The sequence below is a fragment of the Sceloporus occidentalis genome, unplaced genomic scaffold (assembly GCF_023333645.1).
Source record: "Sceloporus occidentalis isolate IW3139 unplaced genomic scaffold, rSceOcc1.0.p SCAF_126, whole genome shotgun sequence".
Lineage (NCBI taxonomy): Eukaryota > Metazoa > Chordata > Lepidosauria > Squamata > Phrynosomatidae > Sceloporus > Sceloporus occidentalis.
In genome coordinates, this window is record NW_028317106.1 from 2,233,103 (window position 1) to 2,256,255 (window position 23,153).

Below are 23,153 nucleotides of genomic sequence, written 5' to 3' on the forward strand. Positions count from 1 at the left end.
TTTTCTTTTGCCCTATAAAATCCACGCTACGTTCCTTAGAAATACTACCATTGTACATGAAGCTGCTAACTCTCATGGTTTCCATGGTTACCCAAAATAGTGATAGGATACACCGATACCTCTATAGGTTATACCAAATCCTTCGCACCGACACATGGCGGCGGGGGGGGGGGGGGATACACACATGGGTTGGAAACGTGCGCAGCCACAGCCCAGGGAGAGTCGGGGGAACTCGCCAATTTGCCCCGACGAGCGCTTGGGAACATAACGGGCACTTGGCTTTGTGAGCGAACTCAAGGGACCGTCATCTATAAGAGTTTACATCGTTAGCAACATAAAGTGAAATAGTCTACAGGTAGCGTTAACGTTCCGTAAAAGTTTAATTTATATCGTTCAGGAATCACAAAGCAGCAGAGCGAGAGCCTCTTCTGGTTCTTATTGAGCTCCTCATCAAACGCCAACTCAGCGCCGTTTTTTACCGTTTAGTGATAAATGATAAGTTCTCGTAGATGACCGATCCCTGTTAAATTAATTTATCTCCAGGGTTCTAAAGAAGAGAATCCTTGGAACCTTTAACCTCCGTACAGGGTACAAGACAAATATCACGTCGTTTCCATATTGCTGACCTGAAAGTCCTGCTTCTGGACTGCCAACTAAAAAGAAAAAAAAGGCCTTTTTACCCCCCAGCTTACTTTGACTCTGAGTTCTATATATCCAAACCCCAAAAAAGGTTCTAAGGATTGCAGCTGCAAACCCTCCGCATTCGTAAGCACTGCCTATCAGATTAGAAAGTGTTAATTTTAGTAGGTAAATCACAAGCTGTGCCCCCCCCGTATACAGTCCCTTAAACCCCCCTCCACCCCTTTACCCCCCGCCCCCCCGGTCATCTTTCAAAGCCAGTGAGGTTTAACTCGTTAAAGGTACACCTTTGGCAAAAACACCCCAAGAAACCATTTGTAACTGCTCCTTCTCTCTAAATAAATCTACAGTAACTCATATATATATATATATATCTTTTGAAATCGGTAAATATATATACTCTGCGGGTACCTGTGCACTATGCCCCAGACATGCGCAGCTAATACTGTCATCCCTGTACATAAAGCTAGGTACAAGGGGAAAAAGAAACAAAAAAAAAGTGATATTAGACAATATACAAAACTCAACATAAAGATTTTTTTCTCAAAAGTTATTTCAACGATATACATACTTTAAAAATGTTAGATTTGCATTTTTTTGTACAACGTAAAATCTTTTTTTCCCCCTAGGCATTTAAACCTAGACGTCACTCACCCCCCCCCACCTTCCACTTGATAAGGGTAGGTAGAGAGAGGCATTGTTTGGGGTGGGGGTGTAATCTAACCAGATTTAAACAGGTTCCCGTAATTCGTTCCCAGAACTTTGTTGCGTGGCCGCAGGTTGGTTACCAACAAATAAGTACTGCCCTTAGGGGTGTTCGGAGGTAACGATACTCCTGTTGGTCCCCATTCCATCTCAATGGAAGAGCCACGTGGCTTTTAGACTGTAGAATGTGAGAAAGACAATTAATGACTCACAGTGAAGATAACAAACAGGTGCAAATTTCACAGCTTTCCAAGCCATAAATCTCTCTGAAACCTCTCTGCCCCCCCCACCCTCTCTCTCCTCTCTGTGCCGCGTGCTTGTGTCTGTGAATAACGCTACGTATTAGGTGCAAACGCGTCGGTCCCACAAAAAAGAACGAAAACGGCCCTCCTCTCTGTCACCTCGGTCTTCCCTCAAAATGCCAACTTCAAAAAGTGAGCTTCCAGCGTTCTTCTAGGAAAGGGAAAAAAAACGATAAAAAAAAAAACAGTTTCTAATCAAAAGTCCTATCTGCTCCAGATTCTACAGCAAGCAGCAGTTATGGTCCGCTCTCTTCTACTCATCTCCAGTTCTTTTTTTTTTGAGGGCCTTCTAAATTCTCCTTCCGCTGCTCCTAAGCTTTCTTGCATTTTCCTTTCTTTTCTCTCTGCTGGAACTTTCTCAGCCTCCTGGCCCACGTGTCCCTCCACTGTATGACCAGGCTGGTCTTATCTGCCACTATTCCGTTCTGGTCTGGGGAATCTTCGTCGTTTCCGAGGAGCAGATACTTCTTCAAGGGCTTCAGTTTGGGGCATTTGCAGGCGATATCTTTCGAGCGGATCCAGAGGTTCTGGTCTCCCCGCCGGATGCGGTTGGTCCCTTGTTTGTACACGGAGATGACGTTCACGGTGAACTTCCACCAGTCTCCAGCCTTGTCCGCCTTCAAGATATGGATCTGCACAGCTGGAAGCAAAAGGATAACATGTAAGACAAATGGTATTTTCCTTCGTAAAATAAAGAGTTTTACAGATTTTGACCTAATTTTGTTCTAGTTCTCCCTAAAAATTCACTATTTTCCCTAAACCTCCTTTGTTGTTATGTGGATTTTGGGTCAAGCTGCATCATCCCAAGTCAATGGAAACCTCCAGAAAGTCCTCCGCTCAAAAAACCTTCCAACCTCCCTGCTGGGTTGGGGGGGAATGGGGGGTGGCAGAGACACCTTTGGAAAAATCAACAGTCTCAATTCTAAAGGCTTCCAGGATTTGTTATTTTACCTCCCAGCTGTGAAAACATCCGTGCCGGCCTGGCCTGTAAGCTGGGAGCGGAGTGCACGCAAGTATCTTGAGTTTGTGCTCTTACGTGTACCTGATCTATTCTTACCTGAGGACAAATTTTTCTGGTTGAAGTGGAGAAGGAGCGCTTATTTACGACTGTATTCCCTTAACTTAAAAATAACTAATGGGGCTTTCTAGATTCCGACCTTTTCGATGTCAAACCGGTGCATGCATTATTTCAATGTAATCTATGAACAGAACATGTTTGAACCTCGTAGATATCCTAGCAGCTATCAAGGAGCTAGTTGGGTTTCATATTTCCAAATGTTACAAGACAAATTAACCTTATTCTACATGTTGGATACGCAACATTCTGAATTCTAGATCACATAAGACAAGAAGGTTGAAGGATTCTCAGCCATTGGCTACACAAAGTCTGGCTACCCTCCATCATGGCGGCCACCAGTCTGCCCACAGCCAAGCCCAGTCAAGAAATAAATTTGTTACTTGTTTACTAATTGATGGCAACATCCACCACTCCAGAAGCGCACACACACACACCATATCCAGTCCAAGAACATGCACTTAGATGAGAGTGTATTAGCCAAGTCAGTTATAGACTCCCCCCTTCAGGAGCTGGGCTTAGGTCCAAAGGGTTTGGAGGACAAAGTGTGACGCCCTGGGCTACAAAGTCAAACAATCCTCGTATAAGGCAGCGCTCAAATGCTTGGTGCCGGGAGGAGGACGCCACCCGATCCAAAACAACAATTACAATAAAACAATGTAACTGAGAACTCAGCGAATTGACCTGTTTATTCCCCCAAAGGACAGCATTTTGAGCCAAGGACAGGATCTTTTTCAAGCCATGTCTGCTCGTGAAGAATCCTACTGTGTATAAAGTAGCATGTGAGCTGATACAATAAGACAGGCGATAGGTTTCAGTGCTGAATCTAATGGCAGTTTGGGGAGAGTTCTGCTTAAACGCTTGCACTACTGTTCATAAAACATGGTGTTTTTGTTGCGCAGGAATCCTTCAGATGAGGACTCTTTGTCCCGAGATATAATCGTACAGAGAACCTTCCCCCGCCCAAACAGGCCGCTACGAACGAGGTATATAACAATATTAAGCATCCCAGCCTTGAACTCAAGGTTGGATCCGAGGTTTTGAAGTTCCTTTTGCCCGTTGTAGCAAACCTTTATCTCAATTCCTCCGAAATATGTCCCTCCCTGGCAGTACTTCTGCCCCCTGCCTCTTCCCTGCTAACTTACTATGTAGAAGACACGGCCAACACTGCCGGCGCCCCCTTCCCCCTACAGCTCTCTGGGAAAGTTGGCAGATCCCGTTTCCCCCTCGTACAAAGCCGTGCCCTCCCTAGCCACAGAGATCAGACACCAGCGGATTAACCATCCGTCCAGGAAAGGAGCCCTCACGCTGAGGTGAAATAGCTGTGGTTTGTAAGTGAGCGGACGTATTATGAGGAACAGCATGCATTTCTCAGATGCCCATTTGACGATTGTCAGGCACCCCCTGCGGGGAGGCAGAATGCGCCATGTCAGCTCTTTCTGTCTCCCCTTTCTGCAGCCGCGCAGGACGCAGACGTCTTTCTTGTCAGGACGCTGTGGCTGCGGTCCAAGAACTGGTACAGAAAGCGGGGCACTGGGGTAATGGGTGGAGGGATTTGGGCACAGCGGGATAAAACAGATTACTCTTGTGCCCACTGCATTTTGCACACAATGCCTCTGCCAGAGACGGCAGCAACGGACCGCGATTGCCACATGGAGGCCAACAGAAACGGGCTGAGAACTGCCATCCACGCTGCGTCCATTCCCATTATAACCGGGAATCTCTACATCATCGCTGGGATTTCTCTATTTGTAATGCCACGTCGAAATGGATAAACCACAAGTTATATCTAAAACGAGAAAATTATAGATAACATCGAGGAGCCACAATGTGTGAAACTTATAACATACAACGAGGACTCTGCATAAAAAGAGATGGTGATAACTCAGAAAAATAGTCGTATAACCATAGCAGCCAACAAAATGATGGCGCCGACTGGACCATACCACTTAGTCAAATAACCATAGCGGCCAACGGAATGATGGTGCCGACTGGACCATACCACTTAGTCAAATAACCATAGCGGCCAACAGAATGATGGCGCCAACTGGACCATACCACTTAGTCATATAATCATAGCGGCCAATAGAATGATAGTGCCGACTGGACCATACCACTTATCAAAGTCGCTATTTCTACGGACCCTCCGTGTTAGAAAGATACGCTACTGCGGGGTACGCGAGGCTGGTGGATGCTGGACGTCTTACCGTAATCTTTTTTGCAGTATTTTTTCATGTTGATCTTCAGTTTGCCTTTTGATGCCTTGCAGTAGGTTTCACAATCTAAGGAGAAAGAGAGAAAGTCCGCAGTATTAAATATCTGCATCTCATTTAATGATCGACACGTGTGTGTCCTGCAGGATTAACTAAGCCGACATTGGTTTCTCAGCAATTCATTAATATTTTTATCTGCTTACATCGTCCAAAGAGTTCTCAAATTCTAAATTAATTTTATGTAATTGATTACGAATAAAATTTGTAATAATGCTTAGTAACCCTGGCTTAGAGGAATCCCCTTTCAGTTGATTGGCTGCTCAGCATAACCTTGACCATTGGTGAAAATAGTACTGGTAAAGCATGGCTTATCATCCAATATGAGCTGCGTAGAATCTATTTTTTAATGGATTACCCTCTACCAACTCTGCTGGGAGTCCAGCGGTCATGCAAGGGAAAGGCTGGTTTTTCTCTGGGATAATTAGCCGAGGTCTCTAATGGTGCCTGTCCTCCCCCAAACGGGGCTAATGCCTCTCATTAACCTCAAGGCAGCAAAACAAGAGGAGGGTCAAACCAGTGCGCATTCGTTGCCTTTATTCTGCTTGAGTAAGATTGATTGGAGAACAAAATCTCTGCACATAAAGCATGTAATTAGATTACGGTCCCATTATTGTTTGGGAATTTTTTTCCAGCTGAGAGAGTCTAGGATAACAACATCGAAGGAACCCGCAGATATTTCGATATTTCCACATGTAGGCATGGACGTCGTCAAAACAACAATTTGTGCGCGAGACGAGCGATCTCAGCGACGATGTATAAATCGGCCGTCACACTGTAGCGGTTTGAAACTATAACCCATATTATCACAAGCTCAGTCGTGCAACAAATTGATCTAATTGTACATTTCTTGCCATTTCTTTACAGCTTGTGGATGTTTCAGTCGTCGCAGGGCGACTCGTATTTGGACCCCCAACACCCATTAACCTCAGACTTCAACAAGCCGGACGAAGTGTACGGAAGCTACAGCCTGAAGGCAAAAAAAACATGCAGGACTCATTTAACTTTTACGGGGGAATTCATGGGACCTTCCTGCTGAATAAGGTGGTGGCAACTGAGGAAGACCTGGTAACTGTTTCAACATTTCTGGTGGCTTCTTCATGTTGACTCCACACTTGGACCATGTCTAGGGTTGTCCAGCAACACAAGATAATGATCCCTCTTTAATGGTTTCGCTGTGCTGCGTTACTAGTACAACTTCCTCCATAGTCATCAAGCTCTCCTTTGGTGTAGGCTCGTCAACGGCGGATCTTCTGTTCTCCAGCGTATCCCAAATAATAAATTCAGATTAGAACTCCTTCATGGATGTCGCCACTTGGTTATGGTTTAAGAATAAAATTACGCTTCTCAAAAGGTGTCACGGTGAAGATGGTTCTACAGAACTTAACTGGTTCCTTCGAGGAATGAGAAATCAAGAAGATTTAGTTCCTTTGTTCTCCAGTCTAAATAACGTTATGTCTTCCATAAACAAACTTAATAATTCACTAGGAAACACCAAAGGAACTGATTGATTCGTATCTCCGACCAAGGAACAAGAGATTCTCCGTCTATACAAAACCGTATTGTTCTTTCCCCTGGCTTTTGTGTTCTATAAATCGAATGGATGGGTGGTTTTCAGTTCCTCACCTCTGGTGGTCCTTTTCACCTTACTAACCCCTGTGAGACCTTTGGGCCGCTCTATTGTCAGGCACGACTATTGTTCGATTGTGGAATTTAGGGTTGTCTGGTGGAGACAGGAAGGCCTATTGTGGTGCGGGGTTGTGTAGGATGGCGGACAAAGCCTTCGCATATATAGAGCGTTAAAGGTGTACAAATTGGGGTGTGCGGGAGCAGAAAGCGGCAAAAAAAAAAACCAGAGAGCGGGTTTCTATAAATTGTGATTTGCGTGGTTAATGTATGGAGATGTATGAATAATTAGTTTTAAGCAGAATATAACAGTGTTATATAGCAGTGGGGGTGTTATACGGAGGTATAGGAGGAGCTGTAGGAAGGGGCTATATGATAGAAAGATATATGGAGGTGCTGTATGTAGTAATGGGAGGAGCTAAATGAAGAGGTTATATGTATAATAGTGATATATGTGGAGGCGCTGTATGGAGTAATAGGAGGAGCTATAGGTAAGGTTTATATGAAAGTGTTATAACCGGTAACATCCCTTTAGCGGTGATATAATGCGGTACCGATTACAAGCAGCCGCCGGTACCACTAATGGTACAGAGGATCGCTTTTTGCATGCTGTGAACGGACGCTAAGATCCCGCGCACGCTCCGGCAGTTACACGCGGCTCCGGCCCTGCACGAGCAGCTAATCGAATGCAACGAAAATCAAACTGGGAACGAGCGAATTACTTCTACTCAATGGAATCCGGGTGTCCCGGCCAAGAAACCGGCTCCGCTCTCCCTCGCTCCGGAGAAAAGAGACTTATCTGCACCCTTCCTCCAAACCCAGCGGGTCCCCGGCCATCACTCCGTGCGGAGAGCGCACGAGGCACCCCAGCTGGATATCATGAAAAAAAGGTAGGGAGTCCATGGAATAGACTCCCAGCTGAAGAGGTAAGGGACCAATACACAGTTAAAAATTAATCTGTGATAGGGAGAGAAACTCAAATAATCCCAAAGTTCCGGACCACCAAAGCAGGCGTCGATGCGGTTAATCTCACAGCTACCTACGGGTAACCCGTGTGTTGGTGGTCGTTGGATAATAATGGAGAACAGTTTAGGTTTCCTGGAACGGTCGCCCAGCAGACATGGTAATGACGAATGCGCTGAGGAAATTCCTGGAGCAGAATATGTAGAATATGCGGAGGGGGTCGGAGGTCACATAGTATTTCGTTGTTTTTTTTTACGGCAGGTAAGAGCAGACTGGGCAGGACTCGCGTATTTTATGTGCTTTGTAACCCAACGTCCGCCTGGTTACAATCCAGCGAACGGCACGACGGCAGAAATTCATCTTTGGCTTGTTTATTTTCCATCCATTATCGGGGCTTTATGGCGGTGCGAAAAAGTCAATACTTTAATTCTTCTTATTGTTAGTGAGCTGCGGCTCGGTTTTGGGTGGCAGACTCCCTCCGCCTGCTACGTCTGGGAACCTTACATGTCAAGACAAGCCAACTGTCCTAACAAAAAGAGGCTGCTCCCTCCATGCTCACGGACAAAGGGGCTGTTGGCTCACGATGCGTGGAATAAGTGCATCCTAAATCATTTCATGCCCTTGCGACCCTGACCGAGACCCTCGTACACCCGAACGTTACGGATCTTCAGAAAACGGCGTTTATGGCGGCCATTTTTAATATTAAATGAAAGACGCTTTACCGGTAAAAGGACTTCTGATTATATAGTGCGGAGTTTTATATGTAGCTCGGCAGGGTTCTGTCTCGTTTTACAATCTGATCAGTAAACGGAGGATTTCCTTCACATGCAGCATCGAGTAATATTTCAATAAAAACATCCTTGTTTATTAAACCGATTTAACTCATGGATTCATTCTTTGCGTCCCAACTTCAAAAAAATGAAGTCACCGGGGTTAGGAATTGTCTCAAAGTGGTGAGTTTTATCAACTTGGGTATTCATCAAAATTAACTTTTCTACAGGGTCCCCAGAACCAGAATCCATACCTTACGTATACAGCGGGGGGGTGATAAACATGCAGGGGATAGACATACGGCTCCTGAATCTAAGACGACACCGGCGGGCTATATATATGCACATAGAATGTCCTCTGCGTAGCCCAGAATAGAGGAACCTTCATTAAAGCGATGGCCGAGTAAACCAAGCGGAGCTGGTGACCCCAGAGGGTACGTACCTGCGGGTTCCTCTGCGCTGCTGGCGGCTGTAGTCGGTGGGGCTACGGGAATCTCTGGTTGGAGGAGTCACGGGATTGGGAGAGGAAAAGAAAAGACGCATCGTTAACATTATTTTCCTGAAGCTGAAATTAGCACATGGAATATACAATAGGTATTGGTGAGAGGCCTTTCTCGGTCTCAGCCAGCTCTCCGCCTACACTATGCCCTCAGTCTCATTTCTTACTCTCGCTTTTCTTTGTTCTTACTTATTTTTGGACATTCTATTTTGGTAACTCTTTATACTTTGTAACCAAATCTATTATATCTGCTTATCAGGTGCTTTTTGTGCAAACTATGTAATTTTCCGTTACTAGATGGAGGCAACGTTCAAAACAGCGCGAGCGAAGTGAGAATCAAGGAATTCTAAAAAAAATGGCAAATTAGGCAATTAAGATCATTAATGGGGGACAACAAAAATCAATGGGGGGGGTCATTAGGCCGGGTCGGTGGTCAAAATTGGGTTTGATTTATTAGAAAGAGAGTTTTGGGTCATACCACCTGACCCGGGGGGTGTTTAATTCCCCTCCTCAATCATCTTAAGTGTAGGATGAGCCCAGATACCCCTGAAGCCTCTTTGTGTGTGTATATATATGTGTGTGTGTGTATATGTGTATATATATATATATATATACACATATACACACACACACACACAATATATATATACACACACACATATATATATATATATATATATATATATTATTTTAAAGGAAAAAGTTGCTCTTAATATTTCACATCTTCTTTGACCCAATATATATATATATATATAAATATTTACGACATGGTCACCTTCCATCATTAAATCATGTTGTTAGTACACAGGCGTGTGCTGTAACGGCAATACTATCTACTTTGTTGCAGGTCTAAAAGGAATTCCTTGGATAATCTGGAAACATTTTTTTGGGGGGGTAAAGCAATTTTTTAGTTTTTTTTTAGTTTTCTGTTCACTACATAAATAGATAAGTTGTTATAATACTGTATATGACAGCAGTCCACCCAACCAGCTTCATGAACAATAATCAAGATGGCTGCTGCGTTAACAACTTGTAATTATTTGCTGATCGTCAGCGTTACCATGTTGAAAAATATACATAAAAAGACCAATTTCAGAACGTTTAGGGTCAGAGGTTACCAAGGAATTCCTTTTAGACGGTTTTTATAGCGCTATGGTAGCAGGTTAACAATTTGTAGTAAAAGAGCAGTAAAACAGATGACACGTACTTATGCAGGGGGCAATGGGCGAGCGGCTTTGCTGGTAGCCCTTGGCACATCTATTGCATGTTATGCCAGTCACTCCATCTTTGCAAGGACACTGGCCCGTGGTCTGATTACAGGTTTTGCCAGCTGCACCCACTGGATGGCAGTCGCAGGCTGCGGGGTGGAACAGACGAGAAGGGTTTGGAAAACAGCACAAGGTACAAAAAGCAAACAAAAATAACACAAAATGTAACGGAACGTGGGAGAGCGGCAGCGGGGATCAGGGAACGGAGGGCCAGAAAAGGGAAGCCGGGTGAAGAGCAGGAGGTACGTCATGCAAGCCTTCTACAGAAGCATTTCTCGCAGGATCGCTTTTAAAACTCTCATGGTGGATGCTGCTGCCGGGTCGGGTCGACTATTCTGGACACAAGCGATACATTTTGGAAAACGAAAGGCTTGGGGATGCGAGACGCTACGAGTGGCCATCATTCTTGATTTGTAGACATGATGGCCAAATGCTGGAATCTCCAAGTCAACTCAACGACTGTCCAGAGTGCCCAAAACCTGGAGTCGCCAAGAAAAGCAATGATTGGAAATGCCCACTTACACCAACTGGCAGCATTATGAAAGGTGATAGATTTCCCCCCTCGGTGAGAAGAACTTTAATCCTCAGCCGTTGTGATAAAACAGCCTTTGGTAGAATTGACTGAAATATCAACATAAACTATAAATTGGCTGCATTCAAAAAAAAATAGTTACAAATATTTCTCCAATCTTATCAGATTTTGCTGAAGAATGAAAAAGGAAAAAAAATGAACTTAGAGACAAAGATGTGATGGTAGGAAAATAAACAAGCGAAACAGAGAAGGGAGACAGGCGGATAGAGACTACGAGAGAGCGCGTGGAAGACAGCACCGGACCAGGAGAGAGAAAGTCAAAGGAACAGTCTATGTGCAAGTTGGGAGAGACAAGGATAGCGAGGCAGAGAGAGAGCGCGGAGCGAGGCAGAGAGAGAGCGCGGAGCGAGGCAGAGAGAGAGCGCGGAGCGAGGCAGAGAGAGAGAGCGCGGAGCGAGGCAGAGAGACAGAGCGCGGAGCGAGGCAGAGAGACAGAGCGCGGAGCGAGGCAGAGAGACAGAGCGCGGAGCGAGAGAGCGAGGCAGAGAGAGAGCGGGGAGCGAGGCAGAGAGAGCGCTGGTATTTGTAGACCTCCCAGACATCTCTGACACATCCATCCAACCAGTTAAGCTCCCAAATTAAACCGGATCATAAAAAGCCTGAGATAAGAGCCTCGTCGTTATCGGTTAGCAGAGCATCTTTTCCTTTTCCTTATCAGCTGTAAAACCACTTCTCACCAGGACTGGCTACTGGAACTCATCAAACGTCTTCAATGAATTCCCTGTCCCAGACGCTTTCCAAGGAAATAAATATACATTAACCCCTTCCACTCCAAGCGAGATTACAACGTGTTTTGGAGGAGAAAGAGTATAAAAGAAGAGCTTAATGTGTTTTGTTTTTTAAGGAACCTAAACATGGTGTTAAGATTATGGTAAAAGTACAGATTTTGGGGGTTTTTTTTATTTAAAATGTGAAAGTGTATACGGATACTAATCCGGTGTGTTTTCTTCAAGTCTGTGTCAAGTGTGTGATTTACAATTTACGATCTTTTAAAATACCAAACGATGGGGAGGAACGTCCTGCGTCACCATCAATAAATTCTAAGACGCAAACAAACTTACATGGCATTAATGAGAAGCGTGAGACTCTTGGGGAGTTTAGAATATGTAATTTATCCCCAAAATGATTCCGGGAGGAATTGACTTCTTTAATGCGTTATTGGTAAAAATAGTTTAGAGGGGAAAACCCCAGCGATTGAAGCACCTGCCTCCTCGCACAGGTGCAAGAGGGTACTTCGGCTGCGAAAGAACCCAAGTAACACCTGGCGTGTTTAAAAACGCATCACAAAAACCCGTGAAAAGGTCACGGTGTATATTTATCCGTCTGCGTACAATACAGTGACAAAACCAGCAAGGGGCAGGTTGGGGAGGGCGTGGGGGGCACGGGGGCAAATGTCACAAAGGACAAAACTTCGGGGAATGGCAGAGTTATTTCAGACACGCGGTGTGCTCGTCTGCGCTTAAATAATGTAATTATTATTTAAAAACAAACATTCTTCTCAAAGAAATCCCATCCTGACTCCCGTAGGGAAGACAGAAAGTGAGGAGGACGCAGGGAGGGAACGGACACCTGGCCACCCGCTAAAGGACCAGGTCTGTCGGCTATTAAACACAGGTACGTCATCGAGGGCCGGGCCGGAGAACGCATCAGGGGCTCCAGCGACAACAAGCAAGAAAAAGGCCAAGTGTCTTAAACCAAAGAGAAAAAGCAAAAAACGTGGACGTGAAATAAGTAAAGAGGCTCCGTACGCGGCAGATATAGTTTCAGTGATGATAATATGTAACTACCACGGCCCTCGGAGCCCACGCCGATTATCCACTGGGATCTCAAGCAGTATTTCTGAGAAATACTGTTGAAATCAACATTCTAAATGTGCGGCAATCGCCATGGAAACCAGCGCAACCTTCCGCCGATCGCTCCATGTTTAGCAGTTTCCATGGCGGCTGCTGGGGTTTACAAATTGGGCAGTTGGTGTCCAAGGACGTATAAAAGATTAACGCAGCCCAATGTGTATCCCCCAGTGGTTTTAGGAAGCTAAGAACTGGCTTAAATAATGGCGATTCATTTTTAACCTACAGACCAACCAGAAATATAATGATTTGATATCCATCTGGCAGCGAAGGGGGGTAAATGGGTTACACCGTAATATGCTTTTTATTGTTTTATTCTTTTTTTCCCTTTTCAGTCAGCGGATTAAAGGTATCAAAGCCCACGCTATTGAATGAGGACAAAGGGTGTCCAGAGCCCGACGGAAACCGGATTCCTCAATTAGCGCAGCCATCTCTACACACCTCTCCTGCTCTGGAGAATCGCTCGACCGCTTAATATCCGATAGAACCGATGGCTCCCCTCCAAAGGGTTAAAGGACTTTCAGAAAGCACCGGAAGCCAACAGCCGGCCTCGGTCTTAAATGGAGATGATTTATGAGATGGTACCCAACGAGTCTTCATCTCACCATCAACCTCAAACTTTAGATGGAGACTGTAATTCTATATTAAATGGGCTGCCCCAGGTAATCAAACTTAATCTACCCCCTTCTGATCATTTAAGCTGCGATACCCCAGTAAGCCTGGCCTCCCGTATGACAACATGCAATGTATGTGACACGGTATTCATGTCAGCCACACGCATCGTTTTCATCCTGTGAACGATATTCTGAAGCCACTCGGGAGGTCAGGGGGAATCTGTAGTCATCGTGGCAAAGACTTCACCTCGAAGCAGGAACACCTGCACCCACCTTCACTCTGTCGCCCCTTTCTCCTCCCCTCGGCTGCCGGGGATTAATCTACCATCTCTCCCCCCCCCCCCCGGAATTCTCCGCACTCCGTGCCGTCTGCATCAGAACCAGCGCTCAAAGCACCGAAAGCTTCCACCCCCTCCCCGCCGAGCTCTGCTTAACCTGTTCAATGCAACCCACTGTCCCCAGGTATGCACACCTGTGCAAAGGTGGAAGGGGAGGGAGAAGCCGCGTTAACCTCTTTCTATACCACTGGAATTTAAACATTTGAAACCACGATGCTGGCCAGTTCAACAACCTCGATGGAAACCGTCGTAGGACAGAGAATCTACATCTTACGGGCAGGGATTGGCAATAATGTAACAGAATCATAGGATACCAAGTAACATTCTTTAAATAGAGGGGAGATATTAATCTACGGACATCGTAATGCGGGAAGCTGCAGCCTAGTGGATAACGGACGCGGATGGCCTGACACGAGACGTAAGCAACGTTCTCTGATGCCTCATGTGATGCTTAGACGTCTCGCAAACCCAATTTTCTAACACGGGAATTTCCACCAGAATGTAAAGTTCAGAAATTTTTTACCCCAGCTCTGCTTAGAATCTCAAATATTGTACAGGGTCACAAAGGGTAAAGAAGGGATACAGAGGTCTGAAGATCAATCAATTCCCCAGGGGTCTCTGTACATTATACTCCACGGTGCCCTCACCTTTGCACGCCTTCCTGTGAGTGATGGGCTTGGTCATGTCCCTGTAATAACCCTCCTTGCAGTAGTGGCAGTGGCGGCCAGCCGTGTTGTGTCGGCAGTTCAGACAGACCCCTCCGCTCCGGCGTCCCGACAGCTTGAAGAGCTCCATGTTAAAGCGACACCGGCGAGCATGCAGATTACAGTTACAGGCTGGGAAAGAGAAGGACAGACAGGTGCTGGTTAAACCTCCTGTGCATGGAGTTATATAGCAGACGCAGGCATGACACAGAACATGCGGTTAAGTTTATGCAAGGACGATGCGACTTCAACCGGTCATCCTGATCACAGATCATCTAAAGCGCCAGGACACCACATACAATAATCGTATAATAATAATACTTTTTCCGGCACGATTACCCATACAAGCCCCTATCAGCCCCCGCTAGGTCTTCTGCGGTGCTGTCCCCACAGCCTACGTGGTCTGATGTGTATGTTACAAAAAATCACATTGTGTGTAACATGGAAATGTCATGATAGGGGATTAAAAAGACAGGGAAAACCCAATAAAACTCCAGCATGGAGCCACTGGTGGACTTTGGCGATGGTGAGCAGCACGCAGCCCGTTTCCATGTTTCGCTCTCACGCCCGGCTATCCCCTACCCGTTCCTCTGCTGGGGCAGACTTCACGCCTGTCCTCGTTTGTCCTCTCCGGCCAGGGACGAGTTAATCTTTCATTGCATGCAGGCTGAGGTGTCGGAGAATGGAAATCGGAAAGGTCACAGGCGCATTTTGCCAGGTCCGTTGGCACGGCAGAGGTGACTCACGGCTCAAGTCTGACGCATAACTGATTCTTATGAATATTTTATATGCCACGGCCCCTGGACCTGAAACCGGGTGTTAAGACGACTCTCGTGCTACTGATATTCAAAAGTTCCAAACTTCCAGAATATTGTATTCTCTCGGAAGAACGTTCTGTAACTACCTGGGTTCAAAAAAGTCTAGTCCTCAAATGACACCAAAGCGGAGCACATTTTATGCTTCTATATTAATACATACATATTAAGGGGCCTCCGGAGCCTGGCCTGGCCAAATCAGTAGCTTTTGTTCCTGTAAATCTCCACAGATTTAACACTGAGCTCGACAGGATCCAAGTTTCTCAGCCATTGTAGAGATCCAGAATCATTTGTCGAGTCCAGAAAAAATTCAGGGGGGTTAAAGATCAAACTCAAGATTTCCTGTGAATACCCACTCAGGATCCAGTAGCTCCGAGTATAACGGACGTTGTAGACTCCGGTACCTATCACCATATCTGCTTCATTTATAAATTATAAAACAGACTAAGGCAAAATACAAGCAAAAACCCTCGCCCGTGCTTTAGAAAACATTTTTACACAAAACTTTAGCCATACATGATGCCAAAATCTGTGGGTTTAGGAGTGAATTTATTTGCATTCCAGTACCTGGACTGTATGGGAATGAGAGCAGCCAAATTATGGGGTGGAATGGAAGAGAGAGAAGGGCAGGAGACAAGACAAGATGGTGGAGAGAGCGAGAAGGACAGGAGAAAAGTCAGGATGTAGGGGAGAGCAAGAAGGGGAGCGTTTGATGGAAAGCAGCCAACATGGCAGGACAAAGAAGAGAGAAGGGAAAGAAATTTGGCAGAATGAGGGAGCAAGGAAGATGGAGATTGCATTTTAGAAGAAGGGCAAGGACTAGGGGCAGTTAGAAGAATTGTGAGGAGAAAGGATGGGATGATGGGGAACAGGGAAGAAGGGCAGAATGGCAGATGGTGAATTATGAGAGGAGACGGAGAGGGCCAAGGCGATGGGCCACACTAGAGAGGAGAGTGGGGAGAGTAACAGGATGGAGTATAACCTAATTTAAGCCTAGAGAGAAGGGCTCAGAGGGGAATGAAAAGGCAGGAGGAGAAAGGGGTAGAGTGAAGGTAAGACAAAAATATAAAATAACATAAGGAGTCAAAAGATGTTTTGCTGCCAGCCACAGGTTCTAATAGCAGAGATTAAGCCGATACATTCCAGGATGAAGAAGTCATACGTCGAGAAAGCACTGAACTGTTCTCGGGACCCTTGAAACCGAGAAGGCGTAATGTTTAGGTTTCGCTGCTCAAACCAAAATGTGTTTCAAATTTCATCTATCATCGACATGTTGTATAATAATATTTTCTTTTAAACAAATCCTTGATGGTGTGCTCTTAATTTCGGTTTTAAATTGTACTGAATTTGCATAAAATGTTAGCTTTATAAAGTTTACAATTAACTCTCCACGTGGCTGTTAGAATCTCGCAGTCCCCTGTAACGGTTTCTGTAGCCTTTAGGAAGCGCAGATACATATTTCAGTAAGCATTACATGTGGGCAACGCTCTGAAATAAAGTGTTTTGTGGTTGGTGACGTCATGTGGATCATGACATTTACATCATGACGCACCACTGTTTCAGTAAATAGAGTTGATGCGTCTGCGATGACATCAGCAAGTGAATATGTGAAGTTTTGAAACTACTCCCCAGGCATCGGCGTTCCCGCAGGAGGCTACAAGAAAAGTAGACAAAGCGATTCGTGAATTCTCCCGCTGGGCGACATCACCCCATACTCATCCGATCGGGTGCAACAGCCTGCAGCTGGATATGCCCGGCCGGGTGGTACGACTGCAAGAAAGTAGCCAGCAGCTGCGCGTGCCCGGCTATCGGCTGCACGGATCCCATCAGGTGGCCACCCGACCATCGCCATCTCTAATAATCACAATGTATCCTTCGATAGCGGAGACTCTACAAATTGTATTCCATCATCTAAATATATATCCCCCGGCATCGCAGAACAAAGAAAATCGGCGATATATCCTTCCTGCAGAATTCGCTATCTCTGTGACACAGTACATCATTTTTTATGCTACATTGTAGTTCATTTGCATATGGTGCCGATTAATGATGTCATAAATGACCGAGTGGAAACATACTTGCATTTCCGCTTGAAAAACAGATTATTTACACTTTCCTAATGTAAATAATGTTAATGCTTGCGTGAATACTTTCAGTATCGTTATATATCCATGTAATATATAATATGTAGATATAATACGTAGATATAATACATAAGTTATCCCTGATGCAGAAATCCAGCAAAGTAAACAGAAAGGGCCATCGTCGGAGTTTCAGCTCGATATTTAAAAGCAAACATGGCGTAGGGTCGCCGGCTGTTATGTGTTAGGAATGCACGGTATCATTGTCCGCAGACACAGACGCTCTGTCACAACAAGCAGGACAGAATAAGCCCGGGTGATGGCAACTGACAAAGGCTAGAAAAGAGGTGACGAAAACAAGGAAGGCGAGGGGAGAGAAGGGGGAGAGAATCGCGTGTTGATAAGCTGCTGATTGAAGGATCAGCTCGAAAAATAGAGAGGGTGTCGGAGAAAAGGACATTCCACCATGGATATTCTTCAACCTGTCATTAGTGGCGGTGATCTGAAGATCGCAGAATTCCATGGGGCATTCTAACCTTTTTTGGAGCGATTTGGACAGTTTTTTTTTTGCTATATTGAATACTTTATGTTAAGCTTTTGTTTCTCAGCTCCTTACTTTTTTTTGTCCACAGGAGAGGACTTATTCATTAACCCAGGTCTGATCCGCCGAGTTCCGGGAAATTGATTAAAATCGACAAGAAAATATGTCAGAAGTTGTTGGTTCTTAAATAAAATAATAAAGGTCGTCCTCTCTAGACTTGGATTCCCTTAATTGAAAATCCTTGTCTGTCTAAACTAACTATTGTTGGCTCCGTTCCACCAGAAATAAAGTTTCCTCAAAGATTCCTAAACATTCTGCGGACGAACCATCACAACGAAGCCATCTCTACAAAGAAATAAATAAAGTGATCAAAGTAGACTTCTAGAGAAAGGCCGTGTTTGAAACAAGACACGTGAAAACCTAAGCTATCCTCTCCAAAAAATTCCTTATGGGAGAGCGCAGGTCTTCTATCAAACACAGATCCTAGGTCAAGACAACGAGGGCCTTCAACCGCTCTCTCTAAACCATGACTTTGACCCGACACTGCTGGAAAACACCGACGCCTGGTACAGTCCACGAGAAAAAGTCTACCTCCTTGGGTTTCCAAATCATCATCTCCATTCGGAGCCTCGGCCATTGCTGTCTCTCCCCTACGATGGCCGAGTTCCAGACTTAGTGTAACACGAACCCGCACAGACTTCCCCAAAGAGAAGAGTTTTATACCGCGGGATGCCATCCCCATAAATCATCTCTGAAGTGTTTAACGTCTTCGGTTGCTCATTCTCCAGCCTGTGAAGTGGTTTCAGATTTGACAGCCTTGTCTAAGAATGTTAAAGGGAAAAAAAAAAAATTCTAGTTGGAAGCGCTCATCCATTCAGCATCATTCATTCCATCACCTCGAGATCACGTGTGCCCGAGAGAAGTTGCTTACACTTACGTATGCATTAAGAGGGTCAGGACCTTTTGTTATCTCGTGGTTAACACAAGTTAAGGAAGGGGGGGTGCCATCTCCACTGCTACTAAAACGGATTAAGCAAGTATGGCCCTTATCTGGCCCTGGCACACTTTGTGCGACTTCTGTGATGACCTACCGTAAGGACATAATGTAACGGAATGAGGGAAGAATTATTATTATTTACACATTATCTGGGCTTTTAGGGGCGTAGAACCCTGCGATACCCTCATCCCCAGCAAACATTCTGACCTCCTAGAAAAAAGGGGCATCAGGGGAGGAAAAAGACACACATTTGAGAAGAGAAAAAAAAAGGATATTGTAAAATCTGTTATTCATAAAACCAACAAATTTGGCAGATCTGCGAGAGTTCGGTTACCATTTCACCCACAGATCAGCAGAACTTATTGGAAATAAAAACTAGCTTGGGTATACCCCAAATCATTGCTTCTAACAGAGAAGGGGTATCTTGTATCACGTGCAGCAGGGAAAGCAGCCGAGTCCCCCCAGTGGTTTTGTGATAGACGGAAACTTTTCCATTCCCTCCGCGGGAATTCGGTTTTGCTGTAACCGTCCCAAAATCTGCTTTGTTACCTTATTAGAATTAGACAGGAATGCGGAGGGTCCGGCGGGACGGCCCCGGCTCGTAGATCCCACTTATTTAAAGGTTCGGTTTCAGACCTGCGACGCTTACCTTTATTCCCCTTTGTTTTATTTTTCTCGCACAGAAAATATTTTTTTTTCCGTATTTTGTAACCCGAGTCTGCTTAACCCCTTTATTTATTGGTGAACCTCATCAAGGAGAAACAGAAATGGCTTTTCCATCCCCCTAGAATATACTATCCAATTGGTGCTTTTCTCACTGCTATATCACAGCTGAAACCCCTGCTTGAATACAGGTGACTTCATTCAGAATCTCTTTACCACTTGGCAAGTCATAGCTTCCAAAAAGACCAAAATACTGTGAATTAACCGGAACTGCAAGAACAGGGGCCCTGGTGTTGGCACAACTCCTAATTTGTCTATTTTTCTATCAATTTTCATGCTGGATTCTTCCCAGCTGCTACCTACAGATCTGGAGCACCTGGAGTCTGGATACCGATGCCAGCCTCTTTGCCCCGTCTTTGGCACGCTCCGCAGTCTTAATGAGACCTTTATGCTTTGTATTGCACTTTGTATTGTAATAAGCATTACAAACAGCACAGAGCCCTGGGCCAGGTGTCCAACGGCCTTAAAGGTGGCCTTCAAAGCCAAAATGACAGAGGACGGATATTTGAGTCTTGCTCGCACCTTAACGGAGCGGCCCCCGTCTCCCAGCGTCGGGTTGGATGGGATTAAGAGGAATCATTTCTGATGGCAGTTACACAGAATTGCACAAAACAATTACTGGGTTTAAAAAGTAACCGCTCATCCCAACCGCACACTTCGGAGGTCTTGTGCCAACGCCGCTAATTACCAAATTTGCTCAAACTAGGAAAATCCCTGCGTACAGAAAAGTACATTCATCGCCTTGGGTGGAAAAACAGATTTAACAAAGGAATATCTCAATGCCGTTTGACTACTGGATGGGATAATAACAGGGGGTTCTAATTCAGCGTAACTGCCATTTTTTTTTTTCTGGCCAAGAGGTGACCCGTCGGACAGGCGGCTTGTAAAACAAAGAATTTTGGATAACTTTGGAAAGGATTGGAATATCCGACCGAGACGACAACTTCTGATAAACCAGATTCAAATAAACCATAAGCGGAATCCCACCGTAGTCTCCAGAACCAAGTTCCTTGGTAAGTGGAACCTGCTAACATCTACGGATACAAATGATTTCTTCTAAAGAAACCGCCAGAGGCGTGCGTGGAAATAATTTCCAGAAAGAAGGATTCTGTAAACAGCTACTTTGGGGGGTTTGATTGACACAGTAGATAGGGCTCGAGTCGTACAGAATGTAGAGAAGGTACCCGGCTCTACTAGGAATTCATTTCTCTTTTCTCGACCTCCAGAACTTGTTTTGTCTCTCGGTGAGTTCGGTAATCTGCGTCTGGTTAACAGGTATCACCTCTGTCAGCTCAGATTACCGAGACGGCTATACGCCGAGGACTCGTACGGACAGACAGGGGGTCCGAGACCCTCATTCAATATTCCATGAAGACCATCCCCAAAAGGTCGGCTACACCATTTATCGTGAAGTTAAGGAATGTTTGTGGGGAAGAAAAAAAAAGATAAAATAAAAAGCAGGGGATAAATTCACATCAGGAAACGAGAACCCTAGAAAGTATCCTTTGGTCACGGAATCACGCGGTCTAAAATATCAGATGCTTTCAGCGCCGCCATACCAGCTAAGGGTTAAAAAGTTACGGATGTCGGCACGAAAGTAACTAAAGTGTTATAAAAGTTTCTTTTTTGATCCGTATGGTATTCAGGATTTTGCAGAACATGAAGTGCTGGCGATTCCGATTTGGGAATTCATGTAATTAGTAACTTTGTATAAGCGACAGAGTGCGATATTGTGTCAGGAAAAGGCTAGATGGCTCCAAGTCCATAATTACTTGCAAAAAAAAAAAATATTAATATTGTTTATAAAAATCCCCCCTAAATATATGGAGTCCGAATTAATAGCACCTGGTAAAATACCTGCCACGCTGAGGCTTTATTTGGTCTTGTTTTGGCTCAATCGCCTTTTACACAAACACACACGCACACACATATACACACACGCACACACATATACACTCGCACACGCACACGCTCTCACCAGGAGAACGGCCTGAGTGTGTCTCGGATTTCCAAGAAGGGGTGTAAGGAAATGCCCACCTCCCTCCTGCTTTTTTTTATTTACACCTGGTGTTAACCAATTTCAGGAGGAGAGAGGTCAACCTGGTTAAACAAATATATGAGGTCTGAAGGTGTGAATATCCTGACTGCTTAGCAAAACATTAAGGATCCAGACACCATCCTGCAGCTCCAGCTAATTAACTCTGTAGCTATCTCTGGAGACCCTCCAAGGCCACCCCTTACCCTTTACGTTAACCCTCGGAGCGCCGGAGGCATTTTCACATCGCCCTGACCCTTTTAAGTATCAAGAATTGAGTTCAAGATACCCAGCCGTGGCCCCCAAGGGTCGGCTATTTGACAACGACGTCAATTTCAGAAGAAGGGTCGTATTGATTAAAAAAAAACTAATTTTAGGGTCAACGTAAAGTTATCCAAAAGGCTGGCTGTGGATTGTGAGAGCTGTAGTCTTGAAGGGGGGGGCAGAGGGATAACTGGGCACCGACGGAGTCAAAGTTTGTATTTTTTGTACCTGATGCATGCAGAGAAGACGTGATTTGCTTTAAAATTCACCACTATTTATAAGCTTTCATATTTCCATGGATGGATATATTTGGGGGGGGGTAAGCACAAAAGGGGCATAGTGATAAAAGGTGATGCAATTGCCATGGAAACAATAGTATGAACAGCAGTTACATGAATTCTAGCTACATGGAGGTGCCGGCGCTCTCGCTCGCTGCCATTAGACCTGCTGCTCTCTAGATGAGGGGGGTCTGAAACCGCGCAGAGATCCAAACGGCCCCGTGCAGCCGCCGGCGTGACATACAGAGCCTGGAAAGTCCAGTAAGAGTTTTATCCCACACTTAATGTCGGGGACTTTGTAAGACAAACATGAGGTAAACCACTAAATCCCATAGAAAAACCGCTTTCGGAAGAATCTGGCGCTCCTCCACCCCGCTAGCGCAACCACAGGCTGGGAGCTGCGGGGTTAACCCCTGTAAGGCTGATTAAGCGGCCCAAAGAGTCTGAATAAACCAGCAGAGCCTGGAACGCGAGGATTCCGGGTCAAAAAGTGAACCATTGAGTTTTAAATATCACAGAACGGCTCTGGAAAATATATCTTTTTTTCATGTGTGTTAAGGTTTTTGTGCCGAAGGAATTAATCTTGTTTCTGTCAATGAAACCTCCTACTAATAGGAATAATACCTCAACACGATTCTCACATCACCAGTGATTGCATGACTTCAGATGTTGAGCTATGAGGTCATCAAGTTAAAACCTCCGAACTTTTAAAAGACACTCACTAGAAATGCCACAATGCCCTTAGAGACAGGATAATAGGAATTGTAGTCAAAGACTGCATACAAGCAATGCATTTTGTAAAGGTTTCTGGTTTCTGCTGGTTACGGCATCATCACAATGACATCAACTAAAACAGACATCACTTTCTCTTGCTCTTTTTCAAGGAAATTTGAAAGACAAAATCATAATTTTCCAAACAAATAGAATCTAAGGTTTTGGGGTTTTTTTATTCTCAGATTGTCAAACGTTGGATTTCTGGCCCGTAAATATAAACCCTTCTCACCAAAATAAGATTCCAGGAGGTCTACCTGTAGCTTCAATCCTTCAGTAGTAGGGAACGGGTTGGGGTTCCCAAGTCTTGTTGGCCCTAGAATTGGGTTAAGCCTGGTTTAAACCACCAAACAAGCTCAAGTGGTGAGAGATTCCACTTACATGAACCATTTCTGCAAACACTAGATGGGAAATAAGTCAGATGTTTCTTATT

General features: G+C 45.0%; 1 protein-coding gene across 1 annotated transcript in view; it reads right to left on the bottom strand.

Moving 5' to 3' along the window:
• Positions 1 to 1,957: 1,957 nt before the first annotated feature.
• LOC149281953 (netrin-1) overlaps positions 1,958 to 23,153 on the bottom strand; it is a 29,422-nt gene continuing 8,226 nt past the window's right edge. Inside the window, exons 2-6 of the mRNA XM_089498846.1 lie at positions 14,159 to 14,347; positions 10,057 to 10,206; positions 8,793 to 8,846; positions 4,929 to 5,003; positions 1,958 to 2,286 (exon numbers count right to left, since the gene is read on the bottom strand). Of these exons, the coding sequence (XP_089354972.1) occupies positions 1,958 to 2,286; positions 4,929 to 5,003; positions 8,793 to 8,846; positions 10,057 to 10,206; positions 14,159 to 14,347 (797 nt within the window). The remainder of the gene's footprint in view (positions 2,287 to 4,928; positions 5,004 to 8,792; positions 8,847 to 10,056; positions 10,207 to 14,158; positions 14,348 to 23,153) is intronic.